At 36.6% G+C, this 22,749-nt stretch overlaps 1 protein-coding gene across 2 annotated transcripts in view; it reads right to left on the bottom strand.

The window, feature by feature from the left end:
* CEP85L (centrosomal protein 85 like) overlaps positions 1-22,749 on the bottom strand; it is a 174,000-nt gene that overhangs the window by 142,359 nt on the left and 8,892 nt on the right. For both annotated transcript variants that reach the window (XM_021693553.1, XM_021693555.1), the window contains exon 2: positions 3,951-4,112. In XM_021693553.1, the coding sequence (XP_021549228.1) occupies positions 3,951-4,112 (162 nt within the window). The remainder of the gene's footprint in view (positions 1-3,950; positions 4,113-22,749) is intronic.

The following is a 22,749-nucleotide window of genomic DNA, read 5'->3' as shown; positions in this document are numbered from 1 at the left end:
CACACATTCTTTTCAAGTGCCCACAAAACATATACCATGTAAACCATATGCTGAGACCTAAAAGAAACCTCAAAAAATTTAGAGTTGAAATCATAGTGTTTCTGACCACAATAGAATCAAACTTGAAATCAGTAACAGAAAGATAGCAGAAAAACACCAAACACCATGAAACTAAACAACATACTACTGAATAACCCTAAGGTCAAAGAGGAAGTCTCAGGTAAATTAAGAAAACAACAAACTAAATGAAAACACAAAATATCAAAATTTGTGGGACACAGTCAAAACTGTGCTCAGAAAAATTTATAGCACGAAATGGATCCATCTTAAAAGAGGGAAAGTTTCAAACCCCTAATCGTCCACCTTAAGAACTTAGAAAAAGAGCAAAATAAACCCAAAGCAAAAAGAAGGAAATAATAAAGATCAGAAATCACTGAAATTGCAAACAGAAAAAAGAAAACTAATGAAATGCAGAATTGATCCTTTGAAAAGGTCAATAAAATTGACAAACTGCTACTAAGACTAAAAAATAAAAAAGGAAAGATGACACAAATTACCAATACCAGAAATGGAACAGGGGGTATCACTACAGAGGCTACAGACATCAAGAGATAATAAAGAAATGCTATGAACAACTCTACACACATAAATTTGACAACTTAGACAAAATGGGCCACTTCTGAAGGGGAGGAAGCTACCACAATTCATCCAATTTAAGAGGCATAATTTGAATAACCCTGTAATTATTAAGGAAACTGAATTGATGACTTTAAAACTATGAAAAAAGAAATCTCTTGGCCCAGATGGTTTCCCTAAAGAATTCTACCAAACACCTAAAGAATCAATGTCACTCTAATACAGTCTCTGCCAGAAAACGGGACAGAATACTTCCCAATTCATTTTATAAAGCTAGTATTATCCTGACATCGAAACAGGAAAGACAGTCCTCCCAAAAAGAAAACTACAGAACAATATTCCTTATGGATACACAGAAAAATTCCTTAACAAAGTATTAATAGAATTTAGCAATGTATAAAAATAATTCTATATTTTGACCAAGTGGAGTTCCAGGGATGGAAAGCTGACTCAATATTTGAAAAATCAAGCTATGGAATCTGCCACCATATCAACAAGCTAATGAAGAATATCATTTATCAAGTGATACAGAAAAAGCATTTGCAAAATCCAATACCCATTCATTATTTTAAAAAAAACAAAACCAAAAAATACCTCTCAGCAAAGTAGGACTAGAGGGAAACTTCCTCAAGTTGATGACATCTATAAAAAACCTACAGCTAACAGTTGTCATAAAGCTACTTAACAGTGGAAGACTAAGCACTTTATCTGTAAGATAAGGATGTCCACTCCTACTTCTCATCCTCAATACTGTTCTGGATGGTCTGGTCACTGCGATGATAAGTGAAGAAAAGGAAATAAAAGGCATACAGATTAGAAAGGAAAAACATCCCTATTTACTGATGACATGATTGTCTATAGCGAAAATCCCAAGACATCTACCAAAAAAAACTCCTAGAACTAAAGAGTTCAACAATGTCACAAGATAAACATACAAAAACAGATTGTATTTCTATACAATAACAACATATTGACACCAAAACTGGAAATACAATGCCATTTACAATCACTCCCCCAAAAAAAGAAATAATTAAATACTCAGGTATAATTCTAACAAAACAGGTACAATACTGGGTGAATAAAATCAAAATTTAAACAAATGGAGAACTATACCATGTTAATGGACTAGAAAACTCAAGAGAGTAAACATGTCAATTCTCCCCAAGCTGATATATGGATAACACAATTCCTATATAAAATTCCTAACAAGATTTTTTCGTAGATATAGACAAATTATTAAAACTTATACAAAAAAGCAAAGGAATGAGAATAGCTAAAACAGTTTTGAAAAAGAATAAAATAGGAATAATTATTCTACCCAGTTTCAATACTTATTATGCAAAGAAAATGAACTCCAATATTAGTCTCACACCGTGCAAAAAGGATTAAGTCAGCATGTCGGGGTTTTCAATATCCTGCACATTACAAGAAAGGTTTGGCCCTTATCTTTGGCTCCTAAGAGGTAACCTCTAAACCCTTGGAATACCCTGCCTAATAAGACTATCTTTGTTTACCTGGGGACCTTGGGTCACTTCATATAGTCTATGCTAATAATGTGACTTATGGTGGGAGTCTTGAAACGTGTTATCAGCTTGACTTCTCAAGGGCTAGGGACTAAGGTCATCCACACAAGGAGTCAACCATGCCAACATAACCAACCCACAATAAAAATCCTGGACCAAGGCTTGGGTGACTTTGCCTGGTTAGCAAAATCCTCTGTTATGTGCTGTCAAAAATCACTGCTGGGAGAATTAAACACCACCCACACAACTCCACTGGGAGAGGACAAATGGTTGGGCCTAGTGTCTCCTAGACCCTGCCCTTTGCTTCTTTTTCTACTGTTGATTTAACTCTGTATCCTTTAGCTGTAACAAACCATAACCATTAGTATGACAGCTTTTCTGAGTTCTGGAATTCCTTCCAGCAAATCACTGAGCTGAACAGTGGTCTTGGGGACACCCAAACACACTTGCTTTATAATAAATTAACTCAAATTGGATCACAGAATTAAATGGAAAACAAAAAATGATAAAACTTCAAGGAAAAGAAAACAAGAGAAAAATCATCAAGATCTGGGACTATGCAGGGTTCTTAGATTTGACCCCAAAACCACAATCCATATAAGGAAAAACTATACACTAAAATTATAACTAAACTTCATCAACTGTTAGAGGATGAAATGACAAGCTACAGAATAGAAGAATATATTTGCAAATCACATAGCGAACAAAGGATTAGTATCTGAAATATAGAAAGAACTCTCAGAGCTCAACAGTAAAAAAAAAAGGAAATAATCTGATTAAAACAGAGGCAAAAGACATGAAGAAACATTTCACTGAAGAGAACAGACAGATGGAAAATAAACATGTGAAGTAATGGTCAATATTATTAATCTTTAAGGAAATGAAAATTAAAAGCACAATGAGGTATCACTACATTCCCATCAGAAAGGCTAGAATTAAAAAACCAGCAATGTTAACAAGAATGAAGAAAAAACTGGATCACTCACAATGATCCATTTCCACTGCTGACTGAAATGGAATAATCACTCTGCAAAACAGTGTGACAATTTCTTTAAAAACTAAACATACAACTGCCATACAACCAGCAACTGTGTTCCTGGACATGAATGGTTATAGGAACTTTATTCCAAATAGTCAAAACTGAAACAACCCAGATGTCTTTTAGTGGGAAAATGCCTAAGCAAAATGTGGTCTACATAATACCACCATTGCTGAATACTACTTAGCAATAAGAGAAATGAACTATCGATATATGCAACAACCTGGATGAACTGTCAAAGAAAAAAAGCCAATATTAAAGGGTTACATACTCTATGATTCTATTTATACAGCATTCTTGAAATGACAAAATTATAAAAATGGAGAACAGATTTAGTGGTTTCAAAGGTTAAGGGAGGGCAGGAGGAGACTGAGCAACATGAGGTGTATACTGTGGTGATAGAAACGTTCTGTATTTTCTCTGTATCAGTATCCTGGTTGTGATAGTGCATTGCAGTTCTGTGAGATATTACCATGGGTGGGGGTGGGAGGTATTGAATAAAGGGTGCACCGAATCACTGTACTATTTCTTAAAATTCCCTATGAATCTATAATTATATAAAAATAGTTTAAAAAGTGAATGAGGGAAAATTAATATGATCAGAGGAACAATTTCATTTGATATGGTAACACTGAAGATTATGAAATATTCAAACATTGTAATTTATTTTGGAACAATAGAACATATCCCTTGAATGGGATCGCAACCCTTCTCTGAGGGCTCATGTCTAAACACTAAGAATTTCAGCTCACCTTCCACGCTGTCAGAACAGGAAGTCCCAATGCCGGTGTCACCACTGTCAGAAGTTATACTATGTCTCCTGATATGATTATTTCGATGGTTAGATGTAACAGTTGTGGCCTGCCACAATGATTCATTACCAGGTAACCATGCTGATGAAGAATAATCTGAGCCTACAAAGGAAAATATGCAAAAATTAGCACATTTCTAATGTCTAGGAGTAGACAGAAGAGATCTTTTTTTGACCTTAGAAAAAATACACATAAAAGTTATTTTCTGCACCAAATAATTAAAATAGATCAATGATATCTAAAATTCATCAAATAAACTTACACACCTAAAAATTTAATGATTTCACAGCTTCCTCTGCTAAAGGACTCTGATTTCTGCTTATAGGTTTTGAACTCTGAAACACGTACTGCTGTCTTATTTAAAATGTCAAATCTATCTATCTATCTGGAAATGTCAGCACTCTGCTCTAGAATATTTGATACGGAGACATCTGTGATACCACACAGAGGCATGAGTTGAGAATTGGGGCCCAGGGAAAGCCTAATTGAATCATACTGCATGACAATTTAAGTGGAATATGCTAATGGAAAATAAATGTTTTCTACTGTATCCTAATCAATAACATTGAAAATTATTTTGTATTGAATTTTTTATTTATTTAGTCATGTTTTGATAAAAGATTAACACCATAGCATTTTCCTGTCTCTGCTCAATTTTCCCTGTTGAGTTATATTAAATCTTCATTTTTTAGCTAACATCACTTTTTAATGTTCTCTTGGTCTTTATTTTCACTTATCTGTCCATTTTTACTTAATTTTTATTTGTCTTTTTCTGATTTACCCATCATTTTACATTTCTGCTTACTTCATTCTTAAATTATTGTCCATTACAATGCCACACAAAGTATATCCAAGGACAGTGCCAGTCTGTGAACCACTTATAACTAATTCATAAAAGTTACAGTAATCTGAGGGGTGCCTGGGTGGTTCAGTCATCTGGGCATCTGACTTTGGCTCAGGTCATGATCTCAGGGTCCTGGGATATGTCGGGCTCCTCGCTCAGCTGGGAGTTGGCTTTTCTCTCTCGCTCCCCACCCCCCCTGCAGTGTGTGCACACACACTCTCTCTCTCAAATAAATAAATAAAATCTTTAATAAAATATTACAGTCATCTTAGAAAGCAATTTTATATCTATTGAATTTTATATAAAAGCTATAGAAGCACATATCTTTATTAATAACAAACAGAGTGATTCTCAAATTGGAGCCTGAATACTTATTCGTGGAAGTTAACAAGTTCTACACAAGAATTTGGGGCTTTCTTCAATGACATCCTTAAAAAATTAATAAGCATATTACAGATGATCTGAATAGCTACCTTAAAACAGATTTATTATCAATAATTTCAAAGCCCGCATTTATGCTTTATGTTCACAAATGCAGTTGCTTCTAAGTAAAGAGCAAATAACATATGGGGCACTTATCATGATATGAAACAAGACATCTTCACAGAATTATAAGCTGATACACCATTGAATCTGCCATACAAGGAGTGCCTTCTAGCAGTCTTCAGAAAAATAAAGTTTTTAGATTTAAATGTAAGGGTCTCAAAATAATAAACATGTCATAAAATGGATTAAATCATTTTACCACAATTTTAGGAACAGCCTGTCTCTGTATTTAATGTTAAAAATCAAAATTCATAAACAGATTATTAAAACCAGACCTGAAGCTATTTTCTACCAATATTAATCCCAATATTAAAGATTTAGTTTTAATAAAACATTATGCCATGTTAATACTAGTTTAAATTTCTATTTACATATAAGTTATGAATTAAATTTGTTTTGGTTTTATAGATGTATAAGGTAAATAAGTAGCCTTAAAAACCACATACATTTAGGGGCGCCTAGGTGGCTCAGTCAGTTAAGCATCTGATTCTTGATTTTGGCTCAGGTCATGATCTCAGGGTTGTGAGACTGAGCCCCACATCGGGCTCTGCGCTGGGCACGGAACCTGCTTAAGATTATTTCTTCTTTTTTTTTTTTTTTTTTTTAAAGATTTTTTTTTATTTATTCATGAGAGACAGAGAGAGAGAGAGAGGCAGAGGGAGAAGCAGGCTCCCAAGGAGCAGAGAGCCCGATGCGGGACTCGATCCCAGGACCCTGGGATCATGACCTGAGCCGAAGGCAGACGCTCAACCATCTGAGCCACCCAGGCGCCCGCTTAAGATTATTTCTCTCCCTCTGCCTACCCCCCCACCGACGAGTTCTCTCTCTCTCTCTCTCTAAAAAAACAAAAACAAAAAAACCAACCAAACAAAAAACATATACATTTAAATTAACTCAAAATTTAAAATACTGACCAAAGAGACACATAGCCAGGTTTGATGTTCAGAACAACAACTTAAAACTTTATAGATTCTAGGCTTCTCTCAGAATGGGACTTAACCGTAATTCATTTGATTAATCACTCACATATTAAAGCACCAAGTGAAAGTATTCTGTAACCAGGCCTGCTCTAACTCTGATCTGTCCATAATCTATACCAAAATGTTTTCTTCAATCAGCTCCTCAGGTAATAACCCCTGTAAATGAACTCAACATCCTGTCTAAACCATTATCAAAAAGGGTAACCAGCCCACTACTTTCTCTCCCATGTGCAAACCTATTACTTGGAGAAATATTTTTTAAGAATATCCAGCAAATAGCATAAATAGGCTAGGAATACATGTAAATGACAAAGATATGAAAAATGTCCAATCTTACTATGAGTGAGAGAAATTAAAAGTTTTTAGACTTTTAACATTATAGTTGATTCTTGAACAACAATGGGTTTGAACTGAGTGCCTCCCATTATACACAGATTTTTTTTAAGTAAACATAGCAGAAAATTTTTTGGAGGTTTGTGACAATATGAAAAAACTTGCAAATGAACCAACTAGCCTAGAGATACCAAAAAAATTAAGAAAAAGGTCTGTCATGAATGCACAAAATATATGTAGATACTAGTCCTATTTTATCACTACCAGAAAATATAAACAAATCTATTATAAAAAGTTACAATTATTTCACTTAGCATAATACCCTCTAGTTCCATCCATGTCATTGCATATGGCAAGATTTCGGGGTTTTTTTTTTTATGGCTTGCATGTATCATATGATCTCACTGATACGAGGAATTCTTAATCTCAGGAAACAAACTGAGGGTTGCTGGAGTGGTGGGGGGAGGGAGGCTTGGGGTGGCTGGGTGATAAGACATTGGGGAGGGTATATGCTTTGGTGAGCGCTGTGAATTATTTAAGACTGATGAATCACAGACCTGTACCTCTGAAATAAATAATACATTATATGTTAAAAAAAAAAAAGAAGAAGAAGAAGAAGAAGATAGTAGGAAGGGAAAAGTGAAGGGGGGGAATCAGAGGGGGAGATGAACCATGAGACTATGGACTCTGAGAAACAAACTGAGGGTTCTAGAGGGGAGGGGGGTGGGGGGATGGGTTAGCCTGGTGATGGGTGTTAAAGAGGGCACGTATTGAATGGAGCACTGGGTGTTATACGCAAACAATGAATCATGGAACACTACATCAATAAATAAATAAATAGTGGGAAAAGTTAAAAAAAAAAACCAGAAAAAAGTTACAATTAATCAAAACTTACACAAACATTTCACACTGTACATGGTGCCATTTGAAGTCAAGAGAAATGTAAATAAACACAAAGATGTAGTAATAAATCATAACCGCATAAAATAAAGTACATACATACTGTACTACTGTTATAGTTGTGTAGCCACCTCTTGTTGAGTGAGCTCTTGTGGTTCTTACATATTTTTCATTGTGTTGTGTGCAATAACATAAACTTCAACAACACCAAGGGACCCATACACAGCGTCACTAGTGATGCTGGAAATGCTCCCAAGAAGCTGAAAAAAATCAGGACATTAGAAAGAAAAGGCTGAATGCTTGATATGTACTATGTCTGTACCTGTAGTTGCCTTCCATTTCTAAATAAATGAATCCAGCATGAAGATCATTGTTAAAAAAGAAAAGGAAATTTGTGAAGCTGTTGCTGCAGCTACACCAGCAAGAGCAAAAAACTTCAACTTTTCGTGAAATATCTTTTTAACTTGTACTAAAAATACAGCTTTTATGTGGGTGCAAGATTGTGTAAGAATGGCATACCTATTAGTATGATTTGAGAAAAACCGAAGTCATTACAGTATATGACAACTTAAAGCAAAAGGAAGGTGAAGGATATAAAGCTGAAGAATTTAATGCCAGCACAGGATGGTTTGATAATTTTAGAAAGAAGTTTGGCTTAAAAAATGTCAAGATAACAGGAGAAACAGCTTCTGCCCACTAAGAGGCAGCAGATGAATTCCCAGACACCATTACGAAAATCATTGATGAGAAAAGCTATCTGCCTGTACAGGTTTAAATTTAAGGCAGACAAAAGTGCCTTACTCCGAAAGAAATGGCCACAAAAGATATTTATTAGTAAGGAAGAGGAGAGAGCACCAAAATTTAATGCAGGAAGGAATGGGCTAACTGTTGTTTTGTGCAAATGCAGCAGGGTGTATGATCAGGACTGTCCTTATCCGTAAAGCTGCTAACCCCCAGCTTTGAACGAAAAAGTAACTAACCACCAGGAGCCAGTCCTTTGGTTGCAAAACAAGAAGGCTTGAACAAGAACCCTTTATTCTAACTGGTTCCATTGATGCTTTGTCCCTGAAGTCAGAAAGTACCTTGTCAGAAAGGGACTGCTTTTTAAAGTGCTTTTGATATCTGACAAAGCCCCTGATCATCTAGAACCTTATGAGTTCTCTGTGTCTCTAACTCAATGCCTCTAACTCAGCCTCTGGATCAAGAGGTCATAAGGACCTTTAAGATTCATTTTGCATGGTTCACTGTGGAAAGGATTATATACGCTATGGAACAGAACCGCAACAGAGGGAACATCATGAAAGTCTGGAAAGATTACACCACTGATGATATCATCATTGTTACAGAAAAAGCTGTGAAAGCCACCAACCCAAAAACAATAAATTCCTGCTGGAGGAAACTGTCAAGATGTTGTGTATGACTTCACAGGATTTACAACAGAGCCAATCAAAGGAATAATGAAAGAGATTGTGGAAATGGCAAAATAGGTGGGAAATTGAGGCTTTCAAGATACGGATCTTGGAGAAATTCAAGAGCTAATAGATAAAACACCAGAGAAATTAACAGAAGATGGCCTGCTGGAGAGGAGAGCTTCTGAACCAATGCCAGACAATGAAAAAGAAGACACAGAAGAAGCAGGGCCAGAAAACAAATTGACATTAAACAATCTGGCAGAAGGGTTCTGATTACTCAAGACTGCTTTGACTTCTTTTACAACACGGACCATTCCATGATGTGAGCACGAAAACTAAAGCAAATGGCAGAAGAATGACTGGTACTGCATAGAAACATTTTCTGAGAAATGAAAAAGCAAAGAAATCAGACAGAAATTACGATGTATTTATGTAAAGTTACAGCAAGTGTGCCTGCCTCCCCATCCACTTCCTCCACCTCCTCCACCTCTACCACTCATAAGAAAGCAAGACCAAGCCCCTCCTTTTTCTCCTCCTCCTCAGCCTATCAACATGAAGATAACCAGGATACAGACCTCTGTGATTATCCACTTCCATTTAATGAATAGTAAATAATCATCATGCCATACAGTTAATAAACTTACCTGTTGTATATGTGTCTTTGCATGAAAACCTAATAATTTTATGGCAAGAACTGTGTGAGATGTTTTTGTGCCACTGTCATAACTGCCTAAGCATTCATATGTAGAACATCCTGTGCAAAACCTGTATGGGAATGGATAGCCTATCTTCACATAGGCATAAAATGAGTAATATTAAATGTAAAATTAATAATGTGTTAGTTTTCTCAGTTTTATAACTTTGCTTTCAAAGAATTACATTCCCTCATAGTATGTCTCTCTCTCTCTAGTAACTGAAAACTGTGTATCAGTCTATCATCACACATAAGTGGTTTTTAAAGAAATGTAACACTGTTTCCAACAACGTATTATGAATATGAGTGTAATACTATATGCCATAAAAATGTTATAATGATTCATTCATTAATGTATAGGCTAGGCTACTGATGAGCAATCATATTATTGCTTCTTCATTATCAATGCATGCATCCTTATACCTGTAAATACATATCAATTTCTTTTTCACAATATCTTTTCATTTTTGGTGTCTAGCGTTAGATACATGCATAACATCTACAGTGTTTTGTATCATTTAGGACAATATTGATACAGATACAATTTGTCTCATACACAGTTGATGTAAACTTATGGTATCGACAAATATAGTACAGTATTGTATTTTCTCTTGTGATTTAATGTTTTTTCTCTAGCTCACTTTATTGTAAAAATACAGTATAAATACATATAACATATAAGATATGTGTTAATCAACTGTTTATGTTATCCGTAAGGCTTCCCAATCAATAGCAGGCTATTAGTAGTTAAGTTTTTGAAGAGTCAAAAGATTTATATGGATTTGACTGCACGGGGGATTGGCACCCCTAATTTCTGCACTGTTTAAGGGTCAACTGTACTTCTTTTTTAAAAAGGATCCAATTTATATTATATGCCTAAAACACTAAAGATAATTAACAAATGTCATGAATAAAATAACATTCTAATCTTTAATTCAGACTGAATTAATTCATGCTGAAAATGACATGTCTTGTCTCTATTCAAGTCAATCCAGAATCAAAAGCAGTTAAGAACTAGAAGTGAAATATGCTTACCAGGAGATATAAGGAAAACATTCTCACATGATAGTTATACGACTATGTTACTGAAATGGGAACTACTCAATTTCTAGAGATGTGCTATGGACTTTTAAAAAATTAAAATAAGTCTCAGTGATCTATAACAATAAAGTCTTACTTAGGTCCTATCATATTAAAGCAGTTGAATGACTGACTGTAAAATCAAAGATACCAGGACACCAGTATCCAATGGAACGTCTCTTTGGAAAACAGTATATTTTTTAACACCAATTTCAACTCTTTTAAATAGAATACTGAATGCCTAGGGATAACTTATTTAAAAATTAATAATTCTCACACTGGAAAATACAAGAAGATTAGCATCAAGTGAAGAGGTAACCTATTACACTTTCTTTCTGAAGCTTTTTTTTTTGTAGTTGGAAGCAAAAATGCACACAATATCATCTTCCACAATGTTATATATCTATAACTGCACTTAGAAGAATAACGACTAATCTTACTGAATTTTTTAAACAACAACTCTAAGCCAGAAGAAAATAAAAACAAAGTAATTTACTTTTACATAAAAAGATGAATATAATACAAATCATGAATACAAACTGCAGTGTTTCTCAAAATGCAGGTTATCGGTGGATTGTGAACCAACTGTTTCACACACACACACACACACACACACAAAAACAACAGAACAAAACAGAAAATATCAAAGCACATTTACCCTTGTATGCCAGAAGATGCATATATCTCACATTTCAACACCTCTGAAATGGTACAAAGTACTTTTGCACAAAGTTCAGAACAATGGCCCTCAACTGCCCCAATTCAACTATCAGTAGAAATCAATGTACGACTAAGTTAAAAACAAATAAATCCAGGGAACACAACAACAAAAAAACCTCTTTTCCTTAACCCTTACAGGTAATCAGTTTGTGAAACTGTTTAAATACTACCTGAATTAGATCTCTCCTCTCCATGCCCATCACGATCATGTCTTTTGGCTGGAGTGCTTCAAGAATCTGCCGCTGAAGTAACTCCACCCAAGCCATCCTCAATCCCTCCTACCAGAGTTACCTCTTGACAGTCAAATATATTTACATCATTCTCTTGTTCGTATAGATCTATAGGTTCCTTCCTGCATATTAAATAAAACTCAAACTTCTTATGTTTGGCAAAGTTCTTAACCAATTGACAGCCCACCTTCTAATCCCTCCAACCCCTACCTCGCCCATTTCAGCTCCCCTACAAACACTCTCTAGCCACACATACCTCATCACTGCCTCCAAACAGACTAGGTCCTTTAATGGACTCCAAGCTATTTTCCTTCTCTACCTTCTTTAAAAGTCTCAGTTCAGAATTAACTTGCTCTAAAAGTGTCTTGTGTTCTCTCAATATATCATTCAAAATTCCAATAACAGCATTTTCTAAGTTATATTAACCCATTTGTGTATGACTTTCTTCTCCCTCACCAAATTAAGAACAGTGAAAGACAACCTTTTTTTCTTTTTAAGTCTCTAGCACAGAGCTGAAGAGTCAGGTGGGGTCTCAATAAATGTAGTCATTATTGCCAGTCATTACTGCCACTACACACCCAATAAATGTTCATGGTATAAAATTAAAATTCTGGAAGCCTTATAATTAGATCTAAAAAATATTTTTCCTTTTAGAAGAAAGATTAAACAGGGTTGGGGGGTGTTGTTGTTGTTGTGTTTATTTTAAAATCCAGGAGATTTTTAACTATCCCTTGAGCCAGTTTGAAATTAAGTACCTATTTAAAGATCAGTAAATATTTTCCAAAGCAGCTAAAAAATAATAATTATAAATGGTTTGGGGGGATTTTAATGGCCAAAATTCCTAATAAATATGAGAAAACAATCTCCTATAGGAACAAAACACAGAAAAAGTTACAAAAAATTAAAAAGAACATTAAAACATAAGAAAAGCATTCACATTATTAGTAACCACGCACACACACACGCACGCACACACACACACGGAAAATCTCAACCTACACTGGAGATTATCTAGCTAAAATGAAAGAAACTTAATACTGCAATATTTGTTCCTCACTGCCATCATCCAATCCATTTCAGTACTGATTATCTCTAGGCTAAGTGAATCTAATTGTCTTAGTTTTTTATTCTTTTATTATAGAATTTTTTTTAGTGAGAGAGGGAACACAAGCAGGGGCAGTGGGAGAGAGAGAAACAGGGTTCCCGCTGAGCAGGGAGCTCGATGTGGGACTCGATCCCTGGGATCACGACCTGAGCCGAAGGCAGACGCTTAACGACTGAGCCACCCAGGTGCCCCTATTCTTTTATTATAGAATTAATAGTATACCTTAGCAGTAAAGAATGGACTGTGAAACTAGGCTGCCTGGACTCAAGCTCTATCCAACCTCTTATTAGCAGTGAGCCCAGGAGTAAGACACTTATCTAATCTGTAGCTCAATTTCTTCACATGTAAAAAGAGAACAAATTAGAGTACCTATCTTATAGGGTTGTTGTGATAATTAAATGAATATGAAGAGATTTTTATTTTTTTCTATTTTTTTAATTCAAAATCAATTATTATTATTGGGTTCAGAGAGGTAGAGGCAGAGGTCAGTGATTCATCAGTTTTACATAATACCCAGTGCCCGTTGCATCACATGCCCTGCTTAACATCTATCACTCAGTTAACCATCCCCCCATCGCCCTCCCCTCCAGCAATCCTCAGTTTGTTCCCTAGGATTAAGAGTCTCTTATGGGGCGCCTGGGTGGCTCAGATGGTTAAGCGTCTGCCTTCGGCTCAGGTCATGATCCCAGGGTCCTGGGATCGAGTCCCGCATCAGGCTCCCTGCTCCTTGGGAGCCTGCTTCTCCCTCTGTTTCTCTCTCTCTCTCTATCATGAATAAATAAATAAAATCTTTAAAAAAAAAAAAGAGTCTCTTATGGTTTGTCTTCCTCTCTGATTTTTATCTTGTTTTATTTTTTTCCTCTCATCCCCTGTGACCTCTCCTTTGTGTCTTAGATTCCACATGAGTGAGATCATTTAATTATCTATGATTGAATTATTTCAACTTAGCATAATACCCTCTAATTCCATCCACATCATTGCAAATGGTGAGAGTTCATTTTTTTTTGATGGCTGAGTAGTATTCCACTTTTTCTTTACCCACTCATTTAAAATGTCAATGGACTTCTAGGCTCTTTCCATCTGGCTCTTGTGGGCATGACTACTATAAACACTGGTGTGCAGGTGCCCCTTCAGATCATTACATTTGTATCTTTGGGGTAAATACCCAGTAGTGCAGTTGCTGGGTCACAGGATAGCTCTATTTTCAACTTTTTGAGGAACCTCCATACTGTTTTCCAGAGTGACTGCACCAGCTTGCATTCCCACCAACAGTGTAAGAGGGTTCCCCCTTCTCTGCATCCTCGCCAACATCGGTCATTCCTGACTTGTTAATTTTAGCCATTCTGACTGGTGTGAGGTGGTATCTCATTGAGGTTTTGATTTGTATTTCCCTAATGCCAAGTGATGGTGAGCATTTTTTCATGTGTCTGTGGGCCATTTTTCTGTCTTCATTGGAGAAATATCTGCTCATGTCTTCTGCCCATTTCTTGATTAGATTATCTATTCCTTGGGTATTGAGTTTGAGAAATTCTTTATAGATTCTGGATAATAGCCCTTTATCTGATAAGACATTTGCAAATATCTTCTCCCATTCTGTTGTCTTTTGGTTTTGTCGACTGTTTCCTTTCTTGTGCAAAAGCTTTCTATCTTGATCAAGTCCTAATAGTTCATTTTGCCTTTGTTTCCCTTGCCTTTGGAGACCTTTCTAGAAAGAAGTTGCTACAGTCGAGGTCACAAAGATTGCTGCCTGTGTTCTCCTCAAGGATTTTGATGGATTCCTGTCTCACATTTAGGTCTTCCATTCATTTTGAGTCTATTTTTGTGTATGGTGTAAGAAATGATCCAGTTTCATTCTTCTGCATGTGACTGTCCAATTTTCCCAACACCATTTGTTGAAGAGACTGTCTTTTTTCCATTGGACATTCTTTCCTGCTTTGTCGAAGATTAGTTGACCAGAGTTGAGGGTCCATTTCTGGGTTCTCTATTCTGTTCCATTGATCTATATGTCTCTTTTTGTCCCAGTACCATACTGTCTTCGTGATTACAGCTTTGTAATAGAGCTTCAAGTCCAGCATTGTGATGCCACCAACATTGGTTTTCTTTTTCGCCATTCCTTTGGCTATTCGGGGTCTTTTCTGGTTCCACACAAATTTTAGGATTGTTTGTTCCAGCTCTGTGAAAAAAGTTGATGATATTCTGACAGGGTTTGCATTAAATGTATAGACTGCTCTAGGTAGCATAAACATTTAACAATATTTGTGCTTTCATACCATGGGCATGGAATGTTTTTCCATCTCTTTGTGTCTTCCTCCATTTCTTTCATGAGTGTTGTAAAGTTCTCTGAGTACATACAGATCCTTTGCCTCTTTGGTTAGGCTTATTCCTAGGTATCTTATGGTTTTGCATGCAATTGTAAATGGGATGACTCTTTAATTTCTCCTTCCACTGTCTCATTGTTAGTGTATAGAAATGCAACTGATTTCTGTGCATTGATTTTATATCCTGCCACTTTCCTGAACTCCTGTATAAGCTTTGGAATTTTGGGGTGGAATCTTGTGGGTTTTCCACATAGAGCATCATGTCATCTGCAAAGAGTGAGAGTTTGACTTCTTCTTTGCCAATTCAGATGCCTTTTTTTTTTTTTGTCTGACTGCTGAGGCTAGAAATTCTAGTACTGTGTTGAACAGCAGTGGTGATTGTGGACATCCCTGCTGTGCTCCTGACCTTAGGGGAAAAGCTCTCAGTTTTTCCCCATTGAGAGTGATATTTGCTGTGGGCTTTTCATATATGGCTTTTACCAAATTGAGGTATGTTCCCTCCATCCCTACACTGTGAAAAGTTTTAATGAAGAAAGAATGCTGTACCTTATGAAATGGTCTTTCTGCATCTATTGAGAGGATCATATGGTTCTTATCCTTTCTTTTATTTATGTAGTGTATCGCACTGATTGATTTGCAGATGTTGAATCACCCTTGCAGTCCAGGAATAAATCCCACTTGGTCCTGGTGAATAATCCTTTAAATGGAGTCTACTAGCTAGTGTCTTGGTGAGTATTTTGGCATCCATGTTCATCAGGGATATTGGTCTGTAATTCTTTTTGGTGGGGTCTTTGTCTGGTTTGGGGATCAAGGTAATGCTGGCCTCATAGAAAGAGTCTGGAAACTTTCCTTCCATTTCTATTTTTTTTGGAAACAGCTTCAGAAGAATAGGTATTAATTCTTCCTTAAGTGTTTGGTAGAATTCGCCTGGGAAGCCATCTGGCCCTGGGCTCTTGTTTGTTGGGAGATTTTTGATTAATGCTTCAATTTCCTTGCTGGTTATGGGTCTGTTCAGGTTTTCTATTTCTTCCTGTTTCAGTTTTGGTAGTTTATACATCTCTAGGAATGCATCCATTTCTTCCAGATTGCCTAATTTGTTGGCATAGTTGCTCATAATATGTTCTTATAATTGTATTTCTTCGGTGTTGGTTGTGATCTCTCCTCTTTCATTCATGATTTTATTTATTTGGGTCCTTTCTCTTTTCTTTTTGAGAAGTCTGGCCCGAGTTTATCAATCTTATTAATTCTTTCAAAGAACCAGCTCCTAGTTTCATTGATCTGTTCTACTGTTCTTTTGGTTTCTATTTCATTGATTTCTGCTCTAATCTTTATTATTTCTCTTCTCCTGCTGGGTTAGGCTTTATTTGCTGTTCTTACTCCAGCTCCTTTAGGTGTAAGGTTAGGTTTTGTATTTAAGGCCTTTTTTGTTTCTTGAGAAAGGCTTGTATTGCTATATACTTTCCTCTTAGGACCACCTTTGCTGCATCCCCAAAGTTTTGAAGTGTTGTGCTTTCATTTTCATTTGTTTCCATGAATTTCTTAAATTCTTCTTTTATTTCCTGGTTGGCCAATTCATTCTTTAATAAGATGGTCTTTAGCCTCCATGTATTTGAGTTCTTCCCAAATTTCCTCTTCTGATTGAGTTCCAGGTTTCAAAGCATTGTGGTCTGAAAATATGCACGGAATGATCCCAATTTTTTGGTACCAGTTGAAACCTGATTTGTGACCCAGTGTGTGATCTATTCTGGAGAATGTTCCATGTGCACTTGACAAGAATGTGTGTTCTATTGCTTTAGGATGGAGTGTTCTGAATGTATCTGTAAAGTCCACCTGGTCCAGTGTGTCATTCAAAGCTCTTGCTTCCTTGTTGATCCTCTGCTTAGATGATCTGTCCATTGCAGTGAGTGGAGTGTTAAAGTTCCCTACTATTATTGTATTATTATCGATATGTTTCTTTAGTTTTATTATTAATTGGTTTATATAACTGGCTGCTCCCATGTTAGGGGTATAAATATTTACAACTGTTAGATCTTCTTGTTGGATAGACCCTTTAATTATGATATAGTGTCCTTCCTCATCTCTTATTACAGCCTTAAAATCTAATTTGTATGGGCGCCTGGGTGGCTCAGTCGGTTAAGCGACTGCCTTCGGCTCAGGTCATGATCCTGGAGTCCCAGGATCGAGTCCTGCATTGGGCTCCCTGCTCGGCAGGGGGTCTGCTTCTCCCTCTGACCCTCCCCCCTCTCATGAGCTCTCTCTCTCTCTCATTCTGTCTCAAATAAATAAATAAAATCTTTAAAAAAAAAAAATCTAATTTGTATAAGGATTGCCACACCAGCTTTCTTTTCATGTCCACTAGCATGATATATGGTTTTTTACCCCCTCACTTTAAATCTGGAGGCGTCTCTGGGTCTAAAATGAGTCTCCTGCAGACAGCATATCGATGGGTCTTGCTTTTTTATCCAATCTGATACCCGTGTCTTTTGATTGGGGCATTTAGCCCATTTACATTCAGGGTTACTATTGAAAGATATGAATTTAGTGCCATTGTATTACCTGTAAAGTCACCGTTTCTGTAGATTGTCTCTGTTCCTTTCTGGTCTATATACTTTTGGGCTCTCTCTTTGCTTAAAGAATCCTTTTTACTATTTCTTGTAGGGCTAGTTTGGTGATCACAAATTTTTTAGTTTCTGTTTGTCCTGGAAGCTTTTTATCACTCCTTCTATTTTGAATGACATCCTAGCTGGATAAAGTATTCTTGGCTGCATATTTTTCTCATTTAGTACCCTGAATATATCATGCCAGTTCTTTCTGGCCTGCCAGGTCTCTGTGGATAGGTCCGCTGCAAGTCTAATGTTTCCACCCTTGTAGGTTTATGGACCTCTTGTCCCAAGTTGCTTTCAGGATTTCCTCTTTGTCTCTGAGATTTACAAGTTTCACTATTATATGTCGGGGTACAGACCTATTTTTACTGATTTTGAGGAGGGTTCTCTGTGCCTCCTGGGCTTTTATGCCTGTTTCCTTCCCCAGATTAGGGTAAGTTCTCCACTATAATTTGCTCCAATATACCTTCTGCCCCTCTCTCTCTTTCCTCTTTTTCTGGGATCCCAATTATTCTAATATTGTTTCACTTTACGGTATCACTTATTTCTCGAATTCTCCCCTCGTGATCCAGTAGTTGTTTATCTCTCTTTCCTCAGCTCCTTGATTCTCCATCATTTTGTCTTTTATTATCACCAATTCTCTCTTCTGCCTCATTTATCTTAGTAGTTAGAGCCTCCATTTTTTACTGCATCTCATTAATAGCCTTTTTTTATTTCAACTTATTTCAATTTTAGTTCTTTTATTTCTCCAGAAAAGGATTCTCTGCTCAAACCCAGGTAGTATCTTTATAATCATTATTCTGAACTCTAATTCCGACATCTTACTTATATCCATACTGATTAGGTCCCTGGCAATCAGTACTGCCTCTTTTTCTCTTTTTTTAGATGAGTTTTTCCATCTTGTCATTCTGTCCAGAGAAGAATAGATGAATGAGAGAACAAAATAATAAAATGGCAACGACCCCAGAGAAATATACACTAAAGAAATCAGATAAGACCGGAAACCGAAAAAAAAAAATTAGAAGAGAATATAATCAGACAGGTGGGCAGAACAGACCAATACACTGGATCCTGTGTGTATTTTGGTCTGTTTGTTAGAAAACTAGATCCCAAAATTGTAAAGAAAGAAAAACTTATATATGTAAAAAATAAAATTAAATACAATTAAAGGACAGAATGTCACTGTAAAAATGAAAATTAAAAGAAGAGAAAAAAGAGGAAAAAAAGAGAAGGAATATAAACAGACAAGTGAAAAGACCAGAGCAATACACTATATCCTGACTGTATTTTGGTCGGTTTGTTACAAGAAACTATATCTCAAAATTGTAAAGAAAGAAAACTTACATAAATAAACTAAATACATTGAAAGAATGTAACTGTAAAGATGAAAATTTTAAAAAAGATTTTTAACAGGAAAAAAAAAAAGAAAAAGAGAGAATATTATCAGACCCATGAAGAAAACAGAGCCATACACTAGATTCTTGGTGTATTGTGGTCTTTTAGAAGAATCTGCATCCCAAAATTGTAAAGAAAGAAAGATTAAATATTAATGAGTCATTAATCATTAAATACAATGAAAGGTTAGAATATAACTGTAAAAATGCAAATTAAAGTTTTAAAAGCTGATAAAATAAGAAATTGGTTGAAAAGGAAAGAGAAAAAAATTTTAAATTAAAAGACTAAAGAATTGTGGGGAAAAAACCATGAATTCTATATGCTGTATGCCCCTAGCGCTGAATTCTGCAATTCTCAATGATCGGTAAAATTGGTCTTGCCTGGATGTTCTTGCTGATCTTCTGGGGGAGGGGCCTGCTGCAGATTCTCAAGTGTCTTTGCCCCAGGCAGAATGACACTGCCCTTGCCAGGGGGCAAGGCTAAGTAATCTGCTCTGGATTGATCTATGTGGCTTTTGTTCCCTGAAAGCTTTCCGTACTACTTTAGAGGATGAGATTGAAATGGTGGCCTCTCAATCTCCAGCCCCAGTGCCAAGAGCCAAGAGTTTGGGCCGGATTCCTCAGTGCACCCTCAGGGAGAAGCAATCAATCACTCCTGTCCTCCCTGGTCTTGGTCCCCACTCCATGCTCACCCAGCCTGTGACCAAGCATTTCTTTTTTTTTACTTTTTTTTTTTTTAAGATTTTATTTATTTATTTGACAGAGACAGAGATAGCAAGAGCAGGAACACAAGAAGGGGGAGTGGGAGAGGGAGAAGCAGGCTTCCCGCTGAGCAGGGAGCCCGATGTGGGGCTCGATCCCAGGACTCTGGGATCATGACCTGAGCCGAAGGCAGATGCTTAACGACTGAGCCACCCAGGCGCCCTGACCAAGCATTTCTATCTCAGACAGGCAACCCTGCTTTGAGTCTCCAAACCCGGCTGACTCCTGCAGCTCTCACCCATGCCACTCCTCCCGGGGGTCTCATCAGTTCTGCCAGTTCTGTCGCTTGTTGGGCCCCTGCTCAGACAGCAGTCACCAGACCAGGCCACAGTTCAGTTTATGGCAACCCTGAACTGAGAGCCCACTCCTGGCTCACTGATAGCAGCTTCACCACTCTCATGTCTGGGAACTCTGCCACATTCAGACACCCCCGCATCTTCCTGTAACCCTGGTGATCCTGAGACCACACTGTCTCACCTAAGATTCTAGCCTGCTTCACCACCTGAGCATCTTTCAGGCAGGGATGTCCCTCACCAGAGCAGACTTCTTTCTAAACATTCTGATTTTGCACTCTGCTGCTATATCACTTTCCGGTAGCCAGCTTACAGAAGCTCCCTCCCCCTGGGGTCTATCTTCCCATATATTAGCTCAGACGCACTTCTCCACACCTCCTACCTTGCAGAAAGTAGTCGCTTTTCTATTTGTAGAGTTGCAGCTATTTTCTTAGATCTCTGGTTGAGTTCACAGGTGTTCAGAATGATTTGATAGCTATCTAGCTGAATTCCTGGGACCAGATGAAACTAAGGTCTCCTACTCCTCCACCATCTTGGTGAAAAATCACAAAGACATATATTTTTAAAAGTGCCAGGCATAAAGGGGCACCTGGGTAGCACAGTTGGTTAAGTGTCCCCAACTCTTGGTTGCGGCTCAGGTCCTATGCATAGGGCTCTGTACTCAGCGCAGAGTCTCCTCGAATCTCTCTCCCTCTCCCTCTGCCCCTCCCACTCATGCTCACTCTCTCTCAAATAAATAAATCTTTAATAAATAAAAATTTTTGAAAGTGCCAGGCATGAAAACAAACACATAAATCAATGGAACAGAATAAAGGGTGCAGAAATAAACCCATGCATATATGGTGTATTAATTTACTACAAAGGAGCCAAGAATACTCACTGTGAAAAGGATAGTCTCTTCAATAAATGGTGTTGGGAAAACTGGGCAGCCACATGCAAAAGACCCCTATCTTAATACCATACACAAAAAATCAACTCAAAATGAGTTAAAAACTCGCATATAAGGCCTGAGACCATAAAACTTCTAGAAGAAAACAGAGGATAAGCTCCTTGACATCAGTCTTGGCAGTATTTTTTTTTGGATTTGCCACCAAAAGCAAAGGCAACAAAAGCAAAAATAAACAAGCAGGACTATATCAAAAAGCTTCTGCACAGCAAAAGAAACCATCAACAAAATGAAAAGGCAACCTTTGGAATGTGAAAAAGTATCTCCAAATCATATATCTCATAAGTTGTTTTTTTTTTTAAGTAGGCTCCACACCCACCTTAGAGCCCAACATGAGACTTGAATTCAAGACCCTGAGATGGAATCCTGAGCTGAAATCAAAATCTGACGCCTAATCAACTGAGCCACCCAGATGCTCCTGTGATAAGGATTTGATATCCAACCTCTATAAGAAACTCATATAACTGAACAGCCAAAAAAAAAAAAAAAAATCAGGTTTTAAAATGGGCAGAGGATCTGAATAGGTATTTTTCCAAAAAAGACATACAAATGGCCAAGAGGTACATGAAAAGGTACTCAACATCACTAACCATCAGAAAAATGAAAATCAAAACCACAATGTGATACCACCTCACACCAGTTAGAATGGCCATTATCAAAGAACCAAGAAATAACAAATATTGGCAAGAATGTAGAGAAAAGGGAACTGTTGGTGGGAATGTAAATTAAAACTGAATTTTAAGTAATCAAAAACTAGTAGTCTTTGTTTTCTTTTTTTTTTTTTAGTCTTTGCTTTCTAAACAAAAAAATAGTTAAGTTCATTCATCAACTACTTTAAATAATTTTACACACATTACCACAAAAGGTATAAGACTATATTCTTCAGACATGATTCTGAATTTCCTTATTTACAATTCTATCATAACAAGGAAGAACTTTCATTGGTTCAGGTTGAGGTTAAGATTACCTCAATTAAGAACAATGATCAGATAAATAAGTGGTTTGCCTTTCACAGAAAAAGTATGAATTCAAATCAATAAATATTTGCCAAGTACTCATTATATAAAACAAGGAACTCAAGAGCATTAAGGCAGCAAACAACAAAGACAAGTCTATCTCCTCCTATGAAAAAATTATAGGCCTATTGATTTCAATGTGTAAAAAGGTCAGGAGTCCTATCTTCTGGTTACTTGAAATGCTGCATTCAAAAAAAGCACATTGGTAGCCATTTGGAATGAGGGACACATTTCATTTAATCTCTTATAAGCCTCTGTTCTGTTTATAAACTAGTAAAAATGAGTTTTTTTATAAAACCACTACAAATGTGGAGAAAGTATACCAAGTGGTATTCCAGAGGATTCTCTTTGTCTTTGAATATAACTATTTCATAGTACCACTAGAAAAAATATCCAAAGCAAATTACGCCAAAACTTAGAAGGATCAACAGCACCTGGGAGAAAATAAAAATCCCAGTCAAAATAAGTTTTCCTAAATAAGTAGTTAGGGCTAATAAATGCTACTTTCATTTATGTAGCCATTAACCTCCAAAGGAAGCTGAATAAGCTAATTATTTCTCAAT

This window comes from Neomonachus schauinslandi, chromosome 8 (assembly GCF_002201575.2).
Source record: "Neomonachus schauinslandi chromosome 8, ASM220157v2, whole genome shotgun sequence".
In the NCBI taxonomy this organism is placed as follows: Eukaryota; Metazoa; Chordata; class Mammalia; order Carnivora; family Phocidae; genus Neomonachus; species Neomonachus schauinslandi.
The sequence above is the reverse complement of the archived record's forward strand: the minus strand, read 5'-3'. Positions and strand labels throughout refer to the sequence as shown.